The sequence below is a fragment of the Salarias fasciatus genome, chromosome 13 (genome assembly GCF_902148845.1).
Source record: "Salarias fasciatus chromosome 13, fSalaFa1.1, whole genome shotgun sequence".
In the NCBI taxonomy this organism is placed as follows: domain Eukaryota; kingdom Metazoa; phylum Chordata; class Actinopteri; order Blenniiformes; family Blenniidae; genus Salarias; species Salarias fasciatus.
Window position 1 is genome coordinate 6,420,807 of NC_043757.1, and position 21,449 is coordinate 6,442,255.

At 42.3% G+C, this 21,449-nt stretch overlaps 1 protein-coding gene across 2 annotated transcripts; it reads left to right on the plus strand.

Moving 5' to 3' along the window:
* The first annotated feature begins 649 nt into the window (after positions 1–649).
* pank1a (pantothenate kinase 1a) lies at positions 650–21,106 on the plus strand. Of its 2 annotated transcripts, XM_030106150.1 has the most exons (9): positions 650–1,409; positions 10,001–10,147; positions 10,249–10,454; positions 11,465–11,718; positions 12,955–13,131; positions 13,967–14,090; positions 15,252–15,377; positions 15,559–15,621; positions 15,668–21,106. In XM_030106150.1, exons 1-8 carry the CDS (start codon positions 1,133–1,135, stop codon positions 15,616–15,618), a joined length of 1,371 nt encoding a protein of 456 aa, XP_029962010.1. In that variant the 5' UTR covers positions 650–1,132; the 3' UTR covers positions 15,619–15,621; positions 15,668–21,106. The 2 variants fall into 2 exon arrangements, with proteins under 2 accessions (XP_029962010.1, XP_029962011.1); XM_030106151.1 differs by lacking the exon at positions 650–1,409 and adding an exon at positions 1,970–2,253 and having other exon boundaries at positions 15,559–21,106.
* Positions 21,107–21,449: the final 343 nt, after the last annotated feature.

The window sequence follows — 21,449 nt, forward strand, 5'->3', positions numbered from 1 at the left end:
TGGACATTTTATAAGCTTCAATATTAATTACCAGCTTTATCCTTTTTTTCTAATACGTAAAAAGAGCACAATGTAACTTTGCGAGAGTGAAAGAAAAACATGCCCAATCGTTTTATATCTTTTTTTTCCTTTATCTAGCTGAAAATGTTATTTGACCTTTGTATCTCGACCAAAGCATGCTGGTTTATCAGTATCAGGTCTCCTTGTTATTATTTCCACATTTAATCGCGTCAGGTTGAACACAGTATACGTCATCACTCATATTTGTAGGGAGTTTATAATGTCTTGTTTTTATTTACGGTTAATGTGTACACGTTCTTCACAGTAGATAACCACATCTTCTATTGTGACCCGTGCTCCAGTTTCCCCAAAGGTATTCCTACTAAAACAAACAAAACAAAACATGCGTTGACGTTTGCTCGGGTTACTACAGTTCATTTTCCTGTCAGATTTATCGACTCATGTGCGCACAAAGCGCACATCTCGCGCGGGGACTGCGGGGAACGGGGTGACAGTGATGCGGCGCAGCACCGCTGATAAATAAAGCGCCCGCAGCTGTACACTGAACGCGGCCGCAGGCGCTGCTTGTTATTCCGGCCGCAGCAGCGGGGGGAGCCGCGGCGCTTCGCTGGAGCTCTGCGGGCGACGCTGAACGAGCCCATTCTTGTGTGTGTCTTTGTGTCGAATTACGGCGAGAGAGAGAGAGAGAGAGAAGAGAATAGGAAAACCGGTCGGAGGAGGTGAACGGGTTCGGGCCTGGACTGGAGGAGCTGTTGTGACGTTGCAGTCCATGCTCATACACACACACACACTCTCTCTCTCTCACACACACACACCGGCTGCCGCTACCAGGACTCAATGTGGGGAAATGACCGAGAGTGACCTCAAAGGAAACACCGGCTTTTAGCGACTGTTTATGTTTTTATTTTTCACCCACGCACACGCAGACATGAGCGCTAAATTTTAGCGAGCTATTTTAGCTTTAAATACGGGCCATTCAGGCGTTTAGCCGCGCGCACGGTTCTGTCAGCTTGCAAGCGGAGCTAATATTAGCTAAGCTAAGCTAAAGCAGCCGGCGTTTACGTTCTGTTTACCCGCAGATGCTAAGCTAGGCTAAGGCTAGCTGCTCGCCATGGATCAAGCCAAGTCGATGGTCGACAAGAAAGGAGCGGTGGGACCGTTTCACGTCAACAACGGACAGAGCCAGAGGGGGTTTCACGGCCATGGCGTCGTGGCCGCCAACGGTAGCTGCTGCAGCGGCGGAACCAACAACAGCGGCGGCGGCGGCGGAACCACTTTCGAAGGCATGCATCACCTGCACCGCGGGGAGGATGCGGAGTGCAACGGGTCCCCGGCAAAGCGGTGCCGGCTACGGAGGAGGACGGAGTCGGTGAGGCGGCACAGACCCCGTAAGTACTATTATCCGCAGCTGTCATCCAATTACTGATAAATCAACGCAAAGACACAATGCAGGGTGCCGATTGTGACATAGACTGGTGTTACGCATGAACTGGTTTCCATGTTGACATGTTCCTTTAGCGTCGGTCGTGGCTGCTACTGACAGCAGATCTTAAAATAAGACTCACAAAAGGTATGGCATTTGAGAACGTTATTGCAAATGTTGATGTTGATCTCTGTTGCGTTTTTAAAGATCTGTCGTTATTAGCTGCACTATGGGACGCTAAAGGAGATCGGTCACCAGTTAACAGGGAAACCAGCTAAACCGAAACATCGGGTGACTGTAACACATGTTGTTTGCACAACCATATCGTGTTGCAACCGTGTTTTATTTCAGCACAATATATAGACTAATCTGGGTGTCAGATCACATTCTTGTCCTTCCTCCTCCTGATTGTCTCAGGCCGATCTGTCCAGTCGGTCGTCAGGGAGACCCCCTCTCTGTGTTGCATGAACCCTCAGGTTGCATTTGGAGCTCTCCGATTGGTCGCTGCCTGGTGGTGAAAAAGCTCCTGATAAGTGGGCTTGGCTTGTCTCAGCCAATCAGAAGCAGAGTGAATGTGCTGGGGCCACGCCTTCTTATTTACCCAGTATTTGTGATGAAGTGAGTGGAGCTGCTCATGCTGGTGGAGTTTTCAGCTTTTAAACAGAATGTGTGAAAGTGTTGTTTCCCTTGGTGTCTAGATCCTAGAGCTTCAAAATCTTATCTGCACCTTTAATTATTTTTGTTTTGAGTGTAGCATTTGTTGGTGATATTTTGCCTCATTATGAAGCTTATCACTGAAAAGAAACCTGGTAAGTGTAATTTTAGTTTCATCTAGTGAATTATTTGCAACACATTAAGAATGGGGGTAAGCTTAAGTTTCCATTCATATCTTTTGTTAATGAAAGTTTCTTTTTTGACAGCGACTGAAACAAATGTGTCACTTTTGTTGGTAAGATGTGTACTCCTTAAATGGGAACACACACCTGATTGCAGTCCTTGGCAGTGCATGACGGGGTAATTGTTAAGTCTAAGCCTTCAGAGTTTGTTGTGGTTAAGTGTTTTTTACTCTGTGGAGGTATTTGCACAATTTGACTGCATGTTTAGCAGCTTTGTTTCAACATTAACCCGTCAGCCACCTTTACAGTAATTTCATTAGGGTGTGTTCAGATGTAATTGGAAAGGTATGCATTTCGATTTTTGCTGACAAGGTTTTTTTTTTTTTTTGCCATTCTATTTCAAGCCACAGTATTATTGTGACATGAAGTGGGTTTCATCATAGTAAAGAGTTTGTTTTCAACTCACAAAAATAGGGAAAAAGTATGTAAACTGGATGTTGAAAATAATCACATTTTTCATAGAGCAAAGGCAATAACTAAAAATTTCTCTACAGCTATTTAATGACCAGTATTGTTTCTTTCTTGCTTCTTTCTGCAGTGTTTAGTGATCTCAGAAAGAGCAGCACACCTCCACAGTGCACTGTGAGCCCAGATTACATAATTATATGAACAAGTCTTCAGTAAACTTTGAAATGTCCAATGAGAGCTGTTCTGCTTTATGGCTGGTTATCTCTGGATGGATGCCAGGCGTCTTGATAAACCCGGATAACCCTCTGAGTTTTTTCCCCTTTACAGACTGATCCTGGAATGTATACCCCCTCGGAGATTTGATTTTTCACCATTGCCCCAGAATATTTTCTTTGCACTCTGTGCTTGAGGTTGTTCAGCATCGGGGTTACTATTGGGTAAAGCTGGTCTTTGTACCCTTTGTTTGCCACCAGAATCAGTCTGGCTATGGTTTCTCGTTGGGTGGTTTTTGAAGTCCTCCTCATGGTTTGTGTGCAACATGACTTTATCCTCTATATTCACTCAATATAAACTTTGATACATCATACTTGATGACAAAACATACTCCAAATTGTACACATTCAGTTGCAAGAAAATGGAGATGCAGACTTTTATTTCTGCGTATGAAGTGCAGATGTGAGGTTGTAATTAAAGTTAGTGAAAGTGAATGTTGTGAAGTGAAGAATTTTCCCTTTGCAAGCACATCAGCTCTGAGAACATGATTTGTTCTCTCCTGGATAACTCTTACAAACCGGAGGCCTGTACTGTGAAACTGGATTAACATACCTGAGATATCTCTTTGTTACCTTTGTTGACTTTACCCACACTTTTGCAGTTGTGATAAGTGGCACTACAAAGCTTGTCGTAATTGAACCCAACCTTGATCAGTGGTCGTGCACATAACAGTGGAGGAGTTTGCAGCATCTGACCGATCGCACACATGGAGAGAGACTTTACCTTGGAGGAGCGGACAGATATTCTCCTAAAATATGAAGGATTTAAACTCGTCAATCAGGCCAATAACAACACGGTTGCCACAGCAAAAGCCAGGAAGGAATAGCGACAGAAAATTGCTGACTCTCTTAATGCATAACTCTGTGAGATAATAACAATTCTTTGGGCAACATAAACATACAGCACACTGATCACGGAATTTTACTCCATTACGGCACAGACGTTTCAGACGGAGCTTCCTCGGTCCTCTCCTGTTTGTTTGTATTTTCCATGAAGCTCTTTTCAGGCTCAGGTCCCACGTGTGAGGGCATTTTGTGTAGGAATATTGATTCCTCATCGCGATGGCACGAATAGTTGTGCATTCCATAAATATGTTTCTGCAGTTGTGCCATGTGTGACAATTATTATTAACCTCATGATTTCAGATGCAACTCTAGTGGAGCTAAACTTGGAAACAAGTCAAGAACAAGTAGAAAAACATACTTCAAAGCGGTCAGTGACAAGGTTTTCTTTCTTCACACACTGTCTCTGTTGTATGGATCAACAACATTTATTCGATATTGTTTGTAACTCATCTGATTCAAATCTGTACATTTCGTACAGGAAGTCATCGGGAAAATCAAAAGGATTGCATCCATCCTGAAAACCTCTTTTTCTCCAAAGCTCTTCTCTCACGATCCATGCACCAACATCAACAGGATCTTCTAAGAATGGGCAGGTCATTTTCCAACAGGTCTGATTGGTCAGGAGGGTTTTTTTTTATGCTCGTGCGATAGGTTCTGGCTGAACCATGACTCAAAACTGTCAGACTGTGATAGTTTGGGTCCGAATATCAAAAGTGGGGAACCTTTTTTGTCCGACTCACTGCTTTGACTTCTTTGTTCATGGTGAAGAATAACTTGGATGAAAATCGGAAAAAAATGTTTAATTCTTCACAGGGAGAAATTTCATTAAAAAGTGTTTTGCAACTATGCTTTGGTTCCTGATTCAGGAGTGAAGAGCTGACTCTAGCTAAGGTTTAGTTTTGAGTCTTAAGAAGTCAGAATAACAGCTGACGTTAGGTGGAGACTTCCCACGTACTTACAGCTTTACCATGTGTGCTATATCCGTAAAGGCATAAATCCAATACAGGTTTTTCAAAGTCAGCCACAGGTTAAGTAAATACTGCAGACCCTCAATTGTGTCGATGAATTGGCAGAAGATGTCCTATCAAGTTTCAGTGTGTGGGGGGGGGGGGCTACTCTCTCAGAGGTCATGCAAATGCAATGGAGGAGCAGTGTTTGACACACCCAGAAACCAACCAAAAAACATTCTGTCTTTTATTTTAATAGCTCTAAAAACTAGCTGTTGTTTTACTAGGTTTTGATTTTTCAACAAAACATGGCTTTGGGGATGTTTATTGTTGTTTAATTTAATCTACTGCTGGATGGACTTGGATTTGTGTGTTTTGCAGTGGTTTAGGTTTAAAATGAAATCACAAAACCAGGTGAAAAGGTCATCTAAATGATGCAGAAACTCCAGCAATGTCCCGCTAATCATAACTTCTTGTGTCAAAAATGCTGAAGGAGCTCTAAACGGAGATTAAAACAGTGCGGGTGTTGTATCTACGCATTTGTACACGCAGTTCACTGGTCTTATCACGCAGCACAAATGAGACAAATGTTACGGAAGTGTCCTGTACTTTTTTGAAAATCATCCACACTAAGCCCTTCTGTGATACCGGAGGTGAGAGTTCAAATAGCTGTCATCAAAGCACGAGCGGCTGTAATGATTCCCAAGGAAAGTTAAACTGTCGTGGCCCAACACGCTGGCATGCAGGCAGTGCAGAGCAGGTATGCATCAGTCCTGAGACCTTTCACCCACATGGACACAAGTCACTCCTCATGTCCTAACCGCGCTCCTTGTCGCAGCAACCTTTGGTTTGTTACAGGCTGGTTGTGCAATATTTGTGTCTGTGTGATCCCTAAATAGAAACCCGGCAGAAAGAGGGCATTTTGGGTTGTAAATGTCAGAAGAGGTGCGTGTGAAGTTAGCCACAAAGCAGCGGTAACTGAATGGCAAGGTGGAGGGAGGAGGTGTGTCTTCTAAGGCGTTTTCATGTTTGTGGTTGAAATGTAAAGTCAAAATGGCTTCCAAGGTAGAACGTTCTCAGTTTGTCTCTGTGGAAACAGTCGGAGAAGGCAACCTGTCTGAAATAGTGCTGCTGCGCATGAGCACCTTGGCAACAGTAAACAGTTCTTCTGCACCTGTGTGAGAAGATGGACAATAACAAGGTTTGCGTCCAGAGTGTCATGACTCCCAGTCCTTATTCTCCTGGGACTTGGTGGTTTAACAGTAGAGTCATTATACTAGCAGCCCAACTTGGTCGTCTGTCCATGTTGTTTTCAGTGCTTCTGCCGTTTCCATGTAAATTTGAAAGAAAATACAAAACAGTGCGTTTTCGCTTGAAACACTGTCGTGTAAGTGGGTCTCAGTCAGCTGCTCAAACATTTCCTGCTGCTGTTGATTATTCTTTTTCACAAAAAGTTCCGTCGTTTGCTTTGTACGCCTGCAAAGAAATGAATACAGCAAGTTAACATTTGTGAATCAAGTGTCTGCCTGTGGAGCCCCTTGCTGCGATACTGAGAACCAAAACAAATTACTCATCAGGAGGGAAATGCATTTTTTATGAAGTGGAAACATTTGGCCCGTTGTAGTGGACGTGTCAGGAAAGCCTTCAGAGTAATTCATAATGAATGTTATTTAGACAGTGCAGCATTTCCACCAGGTTACAGGAAAGGATTAACTTTGTATTTATCCATGTTAAACAAAATGCAGCACATCCCTGGTAATCCAACAGACGGGGGAAATTTGGAGGATATTTGCCCGACTCATTAGAAGATTAATTTGTATTGAACGGCTGTTCACGTGACGAGAAAAAAATCAATTTTGCTGCAAACAAATGCATGGCCACAGAAAACTGTTCCAGTCGCAGACAAATTCGACCGACTATGTGCAGGAGAAGACCTGTCACTACACTTTGATCAATAATATAACATTGAACGAGAAATGAGCCATGCGAATGAGAATTATTTTTGGTGTGGGGATTTGTTTAATATTCTCTCCATCGCTGCCTCTCCACTCACACATTACACACCCAATATAAACTCCAGAAATGAAAAACTTAAAGGTTCACAGTTTAAAATTGGTTGAAGACAACAAAAAGCTGTGATACACCTGAACTGCAGAGACATGTGGAAATGTTTCAAACGTGAAATAAAGTCTGTAGGTTGAGGTATAGTTCATGTAACTTCAACGTGACATGTGGAAAGGCCTCTTGTCTGATGTTGAACATCTTATTCTCGGTCCTGTTCTCACCCTCCCTGATGGCAGCATTTGTTCTTGTTCAGCCAGATGAAACAAAGTAGCTCTTCTGGTTTTATCTCGAACATAGTTTTCCAGGCTGTATGTATGTCGGTATGTAACATGTGGAAGCATTTACATGTACTGTAGCTCAACGTGTCTGTCTTGAAATATGGAATAAATGACAGATTTAAGGAAGAACTGACTTTTTTTTCCCTCAACTTGTTTGGACTTTGATTCGTGTTACTCCAAAGATGACACCCGTGACTTGAAGAACAAAGGCTGTAAGCATGTTTCTTGTGCACATGTATTTACTGCCATAAAACTAAGATGCAACAGGAACAGTTGCTTTTATTAATTGTAAGTATGGGTAGGTAGTATTCTCCGCTAAGGCGAGTGATGACCTTCATCTGAATTAAATACAGCAGTGTGAAGAGTTTCAGGGTCAATTTTCTGGAGCAGGCCCTGTAAAATCAATGCTGTTTGGTCTGTGTTTACAGACAGTGGAGCTGGTCAGTAAGTAGGAGAGAAAGGTGACCGAAGAAAACAAAACAAAACAAAACCAAAAAAAAGCTGCAGATTAAACTGATTACGGTCCAGTGTAGTGGACTAACCGAATTAAGGCTGATGCCACAAATAAGATTTAGTCAAAACACATTGAGCCGATGAAGTTCAATTATGCACCTGAAGTTTGTAACCGTCTCCAGTATGCCACTATGACGGATCCAGTCAGCAGAGAAAAGTCGTTTCACCAAGGCCTGAAATGTCAGATGTGTTGACTCTGATGTGAAGGTGGACTTTGGTCACAGCGGCCCCTTCAGTGCCTGTTGTGAAAGAGGAACATCGTCTCCTGATCATCAGGCCATACCGGGAAGTTCACCTGTGGATTTTTTTTAAAGCCCACCGTGCTTGTTTTTTGTTAATTTTTAAATGTTCCCATACAAAGAACAGTCTCTGTCAGTTGTTCCTTTTTGCCATGTAGAGTTTATGTGAGGCCCGTAGTGGTCTTCTTCATGATAGACATGAGTGTAAACATCATTGCTGAAGCAGTTTTATTGAAAAGTTAACCCTGACTCTATATTAAATGAACTTGTTGACGTAGAGACGCTTCACAGCGTGACCTCTGCGACACTGTTGCTTCAGTGTGTTGAACTTGAACATCTAATACTTTATCATTAGTGTATCAACAACAATGGAATCATCTTGAATGAATAATAAATTATAGCATCTTATTACAAGGCGCTCAGCTGGCTGCAACCCACAGTGAGTCAGTGCGTCAGGTCACACCTGTAAAATATTAGATATAGTGAAGATGACAAATGTGCTGCACCAATGTGTCCAGTGTGTTTTGCATTCGTCAGTGTCTACCGTCAAACTTTTTTTCATTGTTGGAAGGAATCCTTCGATTGTTGCTGATCTCAACTGTTGAGCAGCGATTCTCACCCCGGCAGCACATACTTAAGTGAACACGTCTCGCAGCGGCACAGACTTTCTATTGTTCTGAATAACACAGCCTGTGTTGAAGCTGATGTGTTCAGATTCTTCCTGTCATTTATTTCTCGCCTCTTCACGGAGCAACAAACGTATATAAAATGAGAATGTTTCAAAATGCTGCGAGTCTCCTCTAAAGTTACCTGTGGTAACCTCGCCGTGCCGCCATGCTTTTTTCATACCATCGTCTGAACGTCCGCGACGCTGAACGTTGAACCAGAACTTTGGTATTTGTTGAGCTGCCAATGCAAACATGGGTGGATGAGTCCATCTAAAAATAGCAATATGCAATACGCAAAGCCAAAAAAAAAAAATAATCCAAGCACAATTTAGGAACAAAAAGGCAACTGGATAATAATGATTAAAAATCACTATAAAAATTTTTAACTAAAATACAAAAAAAAAATACTTTAACAATCTCAGACACAGTCAACTGTCAGGGTCAAAGAAAAACCATCATTTGCTTGTTTTTTCATTACTGCAGCTCTAATAATGCGTTGAGTCCACTAATGGAGTGAAACACTGGGGAAGTCGAATCGCTCCCGAGAGCAGAGTATATTTTTGCGTTGCGCACAAACATCCGTCCGTTTCTATCAGTCCTCTGAGCGTATCGGTAAATCTCACTGTGATTGAATTAGATTGACTGAGAGGCTTCAGACGAGAAGATGAGGAGGAAAATAGGACATCGAGGGAGCAAGGGAGAAGAATGTGGAGATGGGAGAGTGAATGAGTGAATGGAGGGAGTTGGGGGAGAAAGATGAATGTGTGTGGGACTGATGGACGCTGAGTGAGGGATGGAGAAAATAGGAAGTTCAAGAGTGTGAGAGCAGACGATGGGGAAAGAGGGGGTTACTGTCTCCATAGCAACCTTAGCTTTTGCTGAGCCTGTTTAATGATTCATTCATTCATTCATTCCAACTCTGATCAGACCATTTTTCACCCTGGACTTGTCTTCAGCTTCCTTGAAGCTGTGGTTCAAGCAGACACTACGGTGGTAATACTGAAGGAAGTTAGCACTGATCTGCTCTTCGCCTGCTTTCACAGTTTTTCGCCTTTATCATTCGGTTTGTAGCTGTGAATGAATGGAGAGTAACTGAATATGACCACTGTGTAATGGCAAGACCTTCACCTACTGTTGTTAAATGTTCCACTTAATGCATCTTCAAGTGGCTCAATATAAGTATAAAAATATGAATATACCTTCATAAAACTGTCTTTGAGATCATTTTATCAGATTATTTGATTGAGATGAGCCATCTAAGCCTGGTCTGACAGACTTTTTGCTGCTGTTTTTTAATGTTTTTATAGACTGAACATTTTTTACTGCCTTGCTGGCGGGCACTCGCATGTAAAAGATATGTAAAAAAAACAAAACAAAAATGTTGAGAATGTTAAAAATGTTGTTTGTTTTTCCTGCTTCCTTCAGCATTTCCCTGGTTTGGGATGGACATCGGCGGCACCTTGGTAAAGCTGGTGTACTTTGAGCCTGTTGATATCACTGCAGAAGAAGAACAGGAAGAAGTGGAAAACCTCAAGTCCATCCGCCGCTACCTCACCTCGAACGTGGCCTACGGTACGCCTCCGATTCCTGGATAAGTGCACTTCATTCAGCTTTGATCAGAGAGGCTCCGGAGCCTAGACAAAGCCGTGAATGTTCCTCCTCCTCCCGCTCAGGTAAAACAGGTGTCCGTGACGTCCACCTGGAGCTGAGGAACATGACCATGTGCGGCAGGACGGGAAACCTGCACTTCATCCGCTTCCCGACGCAGGCCATGCCCCGCTTCATTCAGATGGGCCGCGACAAGAACTTCTCCAGTCTGCACACGACGCTGTGTGCCACCGGAGGAGGGGCCTACAAGTTCGAAAATGACTTCCGGACGGTGAGTGAGGAGAGGCAGCGACTTGTGACGTGTTTACAGAACAAATACCTGTGAAGACTTATTTTTCTTCAGTAATAAAATGTCATGAAAAGGCTCCGTTTACAGAACAATGTTTTCAAGTGAAAATGCTAAACCTTCATTACATTCTTTGGGATGTCTGTTTAGATGACATATTTTGAAAATGCTCTGTGTCCATGTAAATGAGGGAAAACGCAACTTTCTGTCGTCTGGAATAACAATCCAACTTGGTGGTTTGTCTGTACGAACGTCTGTGGACTCGCCATTGTGAATGTTTAAAGTTTATTGTTCTCTGTGCTACATGTGTGGTTTCGTTACAGAAAGCACCAGTGAATATTTTTATATGAAAACTACATAGTTTTTACATTTAAACGGGCGTCGTTTTCCAAATGATGTCTGTTAAAGGCAAAAATTATCTGAAAGAAAAACACAAAATCAATGTGATTTCACTCCCTGAAAGTTAAATTTTTGTTTGCTTTTCTTGATATTACTTTTGAATATGTCAGGAAGTTTAACTGTTAAACAAAAAAAAAATCTTTGTTGGATTCCAGATATTAAAAAGACTTTCTTTTCAACCACATGCATTTGATAAATTAACGTCAATGTGACATGTGCTACTGGCAGACTTTGATTTCTCATCGGTTCTTTTGAATTTTTGAGCAGATGTGTGTTTTTACCTGAGTCAGCTCATTGTCCTGCAGTTTCCTGGTGATTCTCTAATCTTTGACATTTTGGAAGAGATGGTAAATTTGCTTTGTGATTGCCTGATGGGTCAACGATCACATGAGTTCAGTGACTGTGTCTGCAGTGCAGCAGATTCGGTGAACCCTGCAGTGTGAGCGAAACTGGACTAAAAGTCTTTATCTCAGCCAAAACCGTGCTTCCAGGTCGGAGGTCTTCAGAGGACACTTTGAAAACCGCTCTTCCAGGGATTGTTTTATTTCTTTTAACGCGTGTCGTATCAACATGCTGAAGGTGCTTCTGTCCTGCAGATGGCCGACCTGGAGCTGCTGAAGCTGGACGAGCTGGACTGCTTGATCCGTGGGCTCTTGTTTATGGACCGGGTGGGCTTCAACGGACACCCAGAGTGCTACTACTTCCAGAACCCGTCAGACACGCAGAGGTGCGTGAAGAAGCCCTGCACCCTTGACAACCCGTTCCCCATGCTGCTGGTCAACATCGGCTCCGGGGTCTCCATACTGGCCGTGTACTCCGAGAACAACTACAAGCGGGTGACTGGGACCAGGTGAGGCCCGTCAGGACCTATTTATAGGCACGACAGTCAGCAGTTCAATCACAGGAAGGTTATTTTTGTTGGAGGCGACTCTTCGGATGACTCACGCAGATCAGAAGAGGAAGGGAAATAAAAAGTTAATCATCGGAAATAAGAATAAAGACATAAATCTAATCACTCCTCACATTTTCTGGCTGTGAAAAGTAAAGTTTCCAAACCATCAGTTGATGACTGTTAAATCACAGAGCAGAATTTTGAATCAAGATTATTGATCTTGTGCTTTCTTTTTCAAAGTAGAATGACCACAAGGAAAGAACCAGCAAAACAGATGAAGAGATTTCACAAACTGTTGATGGTCATACAGTACAAAGATTAGGCTTGCTGGTTGCGCTAAGTCAATGTTTTGCTTGAAGGAATCTGTGCAAAAGGTGAAGGTGGCCAAATGCTTTTTTATAGCCATGTAGATGTGACAGATCTTCCAGTGGTTCGAGTAGCATCATAACATCTACTATCAGCGCGTGTGCTTTAGCAATCTTTGAGCCAGACGTGATTAGATAGTGAATTGTAAACAAAATGTTGAGGGAAAAATAAACCTGTCAACATGGAGTCATATTGATAGAGATTATGTAACGGCTGAACTCTAATAGGCCATCGTCTGGATTATCTGCCATCGCAGATGACCAAAACTAGCATGAGGCATACGGGTATGTTTTTCTACCGGATTTTGATCAAGTTGTTCTGTATTGCAAACAGACGTGGAGCTGGATTATCTGATTTGATCATGCCCTTGCTAAATTGTTGCTGTTTGTCTCTAAATTTCAAGCAAGGTAAAGATCTTTGTGTAGTGACTGTTGGGTAAGTGGAACATGTGGTAATGGCTTGAGCAGCAATCCAGGAACTGGATGAAAGTCACTGTAATTTCCTCGAGTTTGAAGATAGACATGACTGGGGAAAAAAAAGAGTCGGAGAAAGAGGCCAAATTTCCAAAGTAAACATACTTGTATTATTCATGACTTTTTAGTTTCACACAGTTCAGTTTTCTGCCATTTAATGTTATAAGAAATCCAGTTCTCGCGTGCACGCAAACGGATCTCAAAGTTCAACCCTACCACTTCTTTTCCAACTGTAAATATTTAAAATGAAGCATTTGACAGTTTAACATTCAGAGTAGCTGCGTAATAAACCAGACGCGGTCGGCACGTGTTCCTGTTCTCCCTCTGAACGCAGGCTTCCTTACTGTCTTTTCAGTCTGGGGGGCGGCACATTCCTGGGCCTCTGCTGTCTGCTGACGGGCTGCGAGACGTTCGAGGAGGCTCTGGAGATGGCCAGCAAGGGCGATTCCACCAACGTGGACAAGCTGGTGAAAGACATCTACGGAGGAGACTATGAGCGCTTCGGCCTGCAGGGCTCCATCGTCGCTTCCAGGTGAGCGCCGTGGAAAAAAAAAAGAAAGACGTGACACAAAAAGAGCACAGAATAACCTGTGTGGCTGACTTCAGTCAGACAATCAAGACGAACCAGATTTTAGAACAGAACATGACGCGCAGCCAGCAAATTCTTCAAAGTCGCTTCTATCAATCATTAAATTGGCTCGCAGCGCAGCTGAAGATCTGATTAGTGTTTCGGAGCTGAACCTTTCAGACGTTGCCACACCGGTAGTTTGATTCTCTGTATGACAGGAAGCCAGTGCAAAGAGCAGAGAGCTGGACCGATGTGGTTCACTTTAAAGACGTTTGTCAGGACTTCATTACTGTTGAATCAGCTGGAACTCCCTGAGAGATTTTTCAGGAAGCGATGCATGGATTAACCCTTTCCTTACCTGAATATTTCCCTTCAGGGGTGAGAGGCCCACGAGAGGCTCCGCTCTGCCCGCTGACCCACCCAGCAGATTGTAAAAATGTTCCATCCATTCCGGATGAAATTGGGCTGTGTGTAGCCTCTGGTTAGCCTGAAAGTCTTTTGTTTGCTCACATTTTCGAATCTCTGTTCAGCATATATACAGAGCAAAGCTGTCACTCTGGGTTGGAAAGCTAATCCTTAAAAAAAAAAAAAAAAAAACAAACAAACAAACAAACAAGGGAAAGATTTGATCATAATCAGTGACAGTTCCAAACAGTGTTGGTTCGCGGTCGCTTCTGAAGGTTGCCATGACACGTGCCGATGTCACCGCGCACCTTCGTATAGCCGTCTGTTTTGTTTTTAAGCTGTTAGAAGGTCATGGCGCTTATCAAACGTGCCAATGAGGGTGTTTGTTTTCCAGCTTTGGTCACATGATGAGCAAAGAGAAGAGAGACAGCATCAGCAAGGAGGACCTGGCCAGAGCCACGCTCATCACCATCACAAATAATATAGGATCTATAGCCGGCATGTGTGCTGTCAACGAGGTACATGCACACACACACACACACACACACACACACACACACACACACACACACACAATAAGTCCTATAAGTTATGTAATATGAACATATGAATTAGTGAAGCTTATTCCAGCCGTTAGCAGTCAGTGATGTGGAAATACCAAATGACCAACAAGGGGTTCAGCAAGTTTTCATGTCAATAATCTTCTTTCACACGACGAGCTGAGAGTTTGTTTGCAACTCAGGATGACTGGCAGCATTATCAACCTGTCGACCTCACAGACACTCGAGATTGCTGTGTTTCGGTTGGTTCATTCCCCAATACAGATTTTTCTGTGGTTAAAAACCTCGAAGTTGATTTAATTTCTATAAATCATCGTCATTTTCTGAAAATATTTACTCATCATCCATTTCATCTCGTATATACACCAACCTGAATGTCTCACTGGTTTGTTAGCCGTTAAACCAGGAGCTGCGGTTGACAGATTTCTCGGTAGCCGCAGGCGTCAGTCCGGAGTTTTTCTGCGTGCCGTGAGCTTCTTTACAGTGTTGCCTTGTGGCATGGCGATCAAGCAGCATTGTACAGGGCTATCACAGCATGCAGAGCTGCAGCGAACGCACAGGGGCCACATCCAGAATGACAAGGAGACGTATCATTCAGATAGTTCTAGAAAATGATTTGAAACGTAAACATTACTACTCTTAAAGCCAATCGTGTCTTGATATGAGGATTCTGTTGCTAGTAGATTGCATTACCAAGAGAAGAACCTGCAATTGAAACACAAATATCAGCTGCACAGCGCCCTCCTGTGGTTTGGAGGAGGAGATGCAGTCACCGATTTCTTTGAGGTTAAAATGAAGTCTGAGTTTGGATTGTTGGCACATTCATGTTCTCCATTTAATAACTTACTTAGAGAGTAATTATATCTTTGTATCAATAAAATTTAGGTAGAATGTTTTGATTATAAAAGGTGAAAAGCACTAATACTAATCGAGTTTTAGTTCTTTTTACGGGTTTTTCAATCAGATGAGAGAGAAACTATTTGGTCTGACCAAAAAAACATACAGATTGCTGAAGTCAGTTGCAGTAACAAAACCACATACCTGTTAATTTTTGGGGAATTTGATGGATTTTGTGTCTAGATTTCACTGTTTTCCTTACCTTTTCTCCCCTGGCATCAGAGAATCGAGCGCGTTGTGTTTGTTGGGAACTTCCTTCGGATCAACACAGTCTCCACGAAGCTGCTAGCCTACGCCATGGACTACTGGTCTAAAGGACAGTTAAAAGCCCTTTTCCTGGAACATGAGGTGAGCACCAATAAAATACTGAAACACGTTTAAACATCATCCAATAATCCTGTGCAGCAAATCCAAACTGTTTTGCCTCGCAGCGCTGTTTTTGTTCCGATTGTACGCTCCGCCTCACTTCAGTGAAAGTCCAGGACTTGTTTGTGACGTGTGCACTGATGCGTTTGTGCGCCGGCTCCAGGGTTATTTCGGAGCGGTGGGGGCGCTGCTGGAGCTGCTGAAGACGACGGAGGACCCGTGAAGGAAACTCTCGCCACCCCGGACCGCCGTGTGTCGTCGACCTGCGATGCTGCTGAAAGGTCCCCTTCACAGAGGAACACTAAGAGAGGGATTCAGAAACTGAGAAAAGCCATTTTAATAGTAATTTAACATTTGTATATAAAGATAACCTCTAATGTCCCTCTCCTATATTTCCCCGGAGTCTCCCGCCATCATAGAGGTTTTAATATTGTAATCTTTAATTTATAGTTTCCTGTGATCAGGCTGGTTCATTCTTCTGATCAGCCCTGTGTCAGGACGCACAGTCGCAAAGTTTTAACTTGCTTTTTTTTTTTGTTTGTTTTGTTTTTAATAATAATTTTTTTTTTTTTTTTTGTGGAAAGCTACTGTAGCATTACGTCCTGGGGACTGTAGTGCGTGGGGCGACTTCTGTGTGTGCACGGCGAAGAAGGCTCTCCTCTGAGTTCCATCTTTTGAAGTGCAGGAGTTTTGCAGTTTGTTGCACAATGAGTTTCCCCGTTCCCCTTGTTCTTCTGAGGAGTGCACTGAAGCCAAATCCCTTTGAGATTCATTTAGCACTTGCTTCCCTCAGCTCCAGACTGGAAGCAGGAAAACGGTCTCTTTTTATCTTTCTATCTAAACGACACATTGCCTTTGCTGTACGTTCGTCTGTCTTCCATCTGCCTGCATCGTATTCATCTCTAACACTTCCGTATCCTCACGCATGAAACTTGCTGTCGAAGAGACAGAATCAAGACGTCGTCTTCCCAGACTCGATCTGGATCTCGCTCGGCAACCCGTGCTTGTGATGAGTGAAAGACTTTTCTTTCTCTTTCTTCTTGCTGTTGCCCTTCGCTGCCTGTCTGTGTCTTACCTGCAGGACTTCTTGGAATTAAGGCACGTTCCTTCTCCCTTTGGCTTCTAATGTTCCCGATGCTGCCTTGATTGGTTTTAATGAGGTGTTTACAATGTGCTCGGCAATTAATTGAACAAAAAATGGAGAAGATGAGTCAGTTTTTAATGGTCTGGCGATGGCATGTTATTGTAGTTGGCTGTTCATACATAAATTCTGCTCACCTCTTTGTTCTTAAGAAAACTGTAATCCTGTTCTCCTCTCATAAGAAATGCTTAGCAGCGACTAACCTCGAGCTTTAAAACCTCCTCATAATCGATAAACTCTCGAGTCGCCGCAGTAGAACTGTAGATTGTGGAGGAATATGGACCACAAGTGTATTTCTTCCTGTAGTTTCTCTTCCCAGCCTGGACCTTTTTACAGCCTTTCATTTCACCTCTCTCTCCGAAGCAGCTGAACCATAAAGACGGACACTGTCCACCGTCTACATGCCTTTACTCTCCTGCAGAGAAACTGTGCTCTTTCCTCAGTGTCATGCTGTAAAATCCACCTTAAATGCACAGAAATCGTCATGTGGCGACACATTTACATGACTTCAGTATCTTTTAAACTTCACCTACAATCAATGTGAGTCAAATCAGATGTGATCGTGTTAAACATAAATGTGTCATACACTCTGATTCACACTAATGACTTTCCTTTAGAATGAAGGAAGACCGAAATGTAATATATTTATGTTTTATAGTGTATCAGTGTAAAAAGCAGAGGTGTCAAACTATATTTAAATACACAGCCCTGTTTGTTCTCAATCTTCAACACTAAAATGTTGCCCTATAAATTATTTTATTATATCTAGAATTAAGCTTTCTCTTTCAGTTTTAGTTGCAAATATGTACAGGTTCTGTAAATGTCCACATTTAATGAACTCTGCTTTCCAAAATCTGTTAATCTCCCAGAATCTGGGCAAAAGCTTGTTGAATCTTCAGTATTCAGCAGAACTGTTTCCTCAAACTTACCCTAACACAACTTCCATGCTAATTCGTTAATCCTTCAACTGCTGTATTAATTTTCACTTTGAGGAATATCTGACAAAGAGCAGCAGTGAATCTTACTGTAACAAGTGGATTTTGTGGCAAAAATACCAAACTCTGGCCCTAAGAAGAGCTTTTCCCACAGGTTACCAGGCCTCTGTGTGTTCTCAGTAGGGATAAGAGCAGATTGTAACCACTAGATGCCTCTAAATCCTCCACACTGAATCTCTGAATGGCACAATGCTTCTGCAAGGGTCAGAAAGAGAGGGTAAGCGATCATCTCCCGTCAACTCAGTCATGGAGAGTTTCACTGCAAACTGTGACAGCTTCTCTGTTTTCTGGTCCTTGTTGGTTTTTTTTTGTTTGTTTTTTTTTTTTGCCTTGTTCCAGCTCATGCTGGGACGATAACAGTGACCTCAGTCTGTCAGGTGCCACTCTGCTTGATGATAATTAGGCTAGTCGGGTCGCATCGTGCCACCCCCCCCCTCCTGATCTGAAGCCCCCAGCCGGTTGCCTTCACTGCATGTCAGTTTGGTCACACTGTATTTGTGCCCTTCACTTTCCTACTGAGCGTCCCTTGTTTGTTTTTTCTTCTTTTTCTTGTGTTTTTGCATGCGTCTAGCCTTTTTCAGTTTTCCTGTTGTGCTTTCTGGGCTAGTTTTCTTTCTTTTGCCACTAAGATTCAGAGCAGTTACAACAAATTGGCAGTGTGGATAGTTCATGATTCGCCTGCCCGTCCCAAATATGTCTTCACACAAAATCATCGACTCTTGAAGTAAGATCTGCGATTCATTGAAAACCACAATTTTCTGTTTATATCAGATTGTTTTATGGAAAATTTTCAAAAAGTGTGTCATTTTATTTTTATCATTCTGTTTTTGTGGCCAGTACTAATAATGAGGTTGTGTATCCCCCCCCCCCCCCCCCCCCCCCCCCCCCCCCCGGCAACTGATATATATATATTTTTTTTAATGTTATACCGATTGTTGTTTTTGAACATGTAGTTGGCACAACAGAACCAGTGTGATTGTTTGTGTTCCGTCAGACTGCAGTAATGCTCTGAAACGTTGGTCGCTGCATGCCGTACCTCTCGAGCTCATGTCATTGTCCTGCAGATCATTTTATCCTGACAGGTTTTGCTGTTTGTGAACAGCAGTGGTTTTATGTTTTTACATTATGTGGACCCGTCTGTCCGTCACTGCTGTCTCTGCAGAGTACATGCGATATCATGTTTCTATGCTATTCTTAATGTATTCCGGTTTATGGTGACTTTGTAATTGTCTGTTCATACTACACAGTTAAAACCTTGAAATAATTCTGTTGATTATTGTTGTTGTTTTGGGACTGAGCTGGTCAGGTGGATACATACTCTCTGCCCAAAAAAAACAAAACAAAAAAAAAAAAAAATGATGGAATAATAAGAACAATGTTAGACGATTCATACGTCACGTGAAAGTAAAGAAACGGTGAACCTAAGTAGCATCTTTGCATTTTCTGTGGTTGTGGAGTATGTATAGACCTTCATACTGATGTCAGGCTGCAAACGGTCATAACGACACAAAAACACCTTCTTCAGATCAGCACAACGGCTCGTGGTGTGGTTGGTATTTTTGAAGTATTTTAACTTACATACAATGTGAATCAGTCTTTTCAGCAACGCCACATCAAAGCAGCTTTTTGTTTCTGTTATTCCGACTCAAGTCGCTCTGCTTTCAGAGCGATCTGGGTCTGGATCTGTTCGGGGTTCGTTTCCCACCGGGACCACCTGTACTCGGAGTGTTTCTCTGTACTGTGAGGAGCTCCAACGGCAAATGAGTGAGATCTTAACCTACAAGCTATGCAGTAACACACTCATCCATCTCTGTCACCTCCTATCTAAACCTACCAGAGTTGAATTGACTTGTTTGTTAATACTTTTGTAAAGAATATGCAACCCTGTTCGTTTTTCCCGCTCACTGAGAAATCCTGTTTGAATCTTGACGGAGAGTTTCTCCCCCTCCTGAAGTTTCAGTCCTGCTGAATTTGTTGTGAACACTACTGAAGGCGGACGCTTGTAACAGGATGTTTGAGACCGAATTATGCACCAGAAGTGTTTTTTTGTTCTTTCTTTTTTCCTCCCCCATGTGTAACTCAACCCTACTCCAGGTGCATGTACTGCACAGGAGAGTGATTACAGTATACATGTTTACGACTAAAATCAGTCGTTTTATGTATTTTAGATTTAATCCCACTTTTATTTTTGTTTATTAAGAGAAAATCGTCTTTAAAGGTGCACTATGTAAACTTGAATGCCAGATTTATGCATTAGTTGGCAGCGGACAGACTTTATTTGGAAATGTGTTAAGAGCCCATTTACACATTTTCAAGTGAAAACAAAAAATCTTTCTTTGCATATTAGTCTGTTTACATGACAACAGTGCTTGGAGTCACTGAAAATGCAACTTTTTGAAAACGCCCTTAATTCTTCACCATCTGAGCGGGTAAAGCTCGGGCTCTGTCTTTGTGTAGACTGAGGGACGCTGTGGCTGTATAGTAGTTCTTTTGTACACGATGGACAATAACAGCGTCCATATTCTCCTGGACTTGGTAGTTCTACAGTTGTCACTGGAATACCAATCTGAGTTTGTCTGTCCTTATGAATGTCCATGTACTCCCGTTGTTAATGTTTAGAGCATATTGTTCTTAACACAGGTGTGGTTTCAGCACACATCAACCAACAGCACCAACTAGTGGCCCAGCATGAAAACGACCCTGCTGTTTCCATAGAAATTGGCACAATTTTTAAAAAGTTGCCATGTAAACACAAAAATGATGCGTTTTTGTGTAAGAAAGAGCATAGTGTACCTTTGAAATGTGCAGATATCTCCTCCAAACTTGATATGATTTTTCACCCAACTCCTCAAAGGTTCCTAATCCGGTCAAACATCCTGTTGCTGTAACACATCCGACCTTTGACCTGTTTTCTAAAATGCTTGACTGGCAGGATGGATCTTTTCACCCTTGTGTATTTGATTGTACAGAGCTTTTGTAAATAATAATATTAACGATAATAATAATATGATTTATTCGACACCAGCAAATCTGTCTGAAGTGGTTTCAGCTGTCCGGGGCAAAGTTTCCCAAGTACGACTCGGCCATGTTCGATCTCAGACGCAGACAGAAGACGCATCGAGACAAACCACTTTTCATATTTACAGTTGTGATAGTATCCGTGAATAGCTTGTTTTAACCTGCTTGCAGTACATAATAAGGATGAAACATTGTTTTAGATGTTTTTTTTTTTTGTTTTTTTTTTCTGTGATTAGGTTTGATATCTCAAACATTTAATGTCAGTTTGATAAGATTAACAAAAACATTTTTCGTGAGCAATCTTGGTGGGAAGCTAATGAAAATCCTTTCCTTCCGGCTGTTCCGATGCTCTTGGTGGCTCCTGTCGAGGTGCATGTTTTCTGTCTGCTGGATTTCAATGCCAGTTGTTCAATCCCTGTGATCTGGGTCCACGGGAAGTCTTGGATCGCCCAGTGCTGGTTGTTCGTGTCAGAGCTGCTGCTTTTAACTCCGGTTTGAATAAAAGAAAGGGTTAAAAAAAAAAAAGAGAGAAATTAAAGATTCCCTGCCTTGTGCAATGTGTATGTACTGAAGTGAAAGTGAAGAGATTTTCTTTTCTAAAAAGGAATTAAACTAAAACTGGATCAAATGTGTGTGCCGGGTGGTTTTTACTCACTTGGAATGAATGAAAATATAACATGATCCATTGCAGGAGGAAACGGCTCTAAAATTAAACTTGTATTTGTGATATTTGAAATTCCTTTAAATATATTTTTATTAATTTTCTTTTTAATAAAGGAACCAGAAAACATAGAAAATCAGAACAAAAAAAAATGAGCCCATACCCACCCCCCTCCCAAACAGTTAATGAAATATTTAGTGTCAATTGCAAGCTAACATTTCTGATTGATATCATGACTA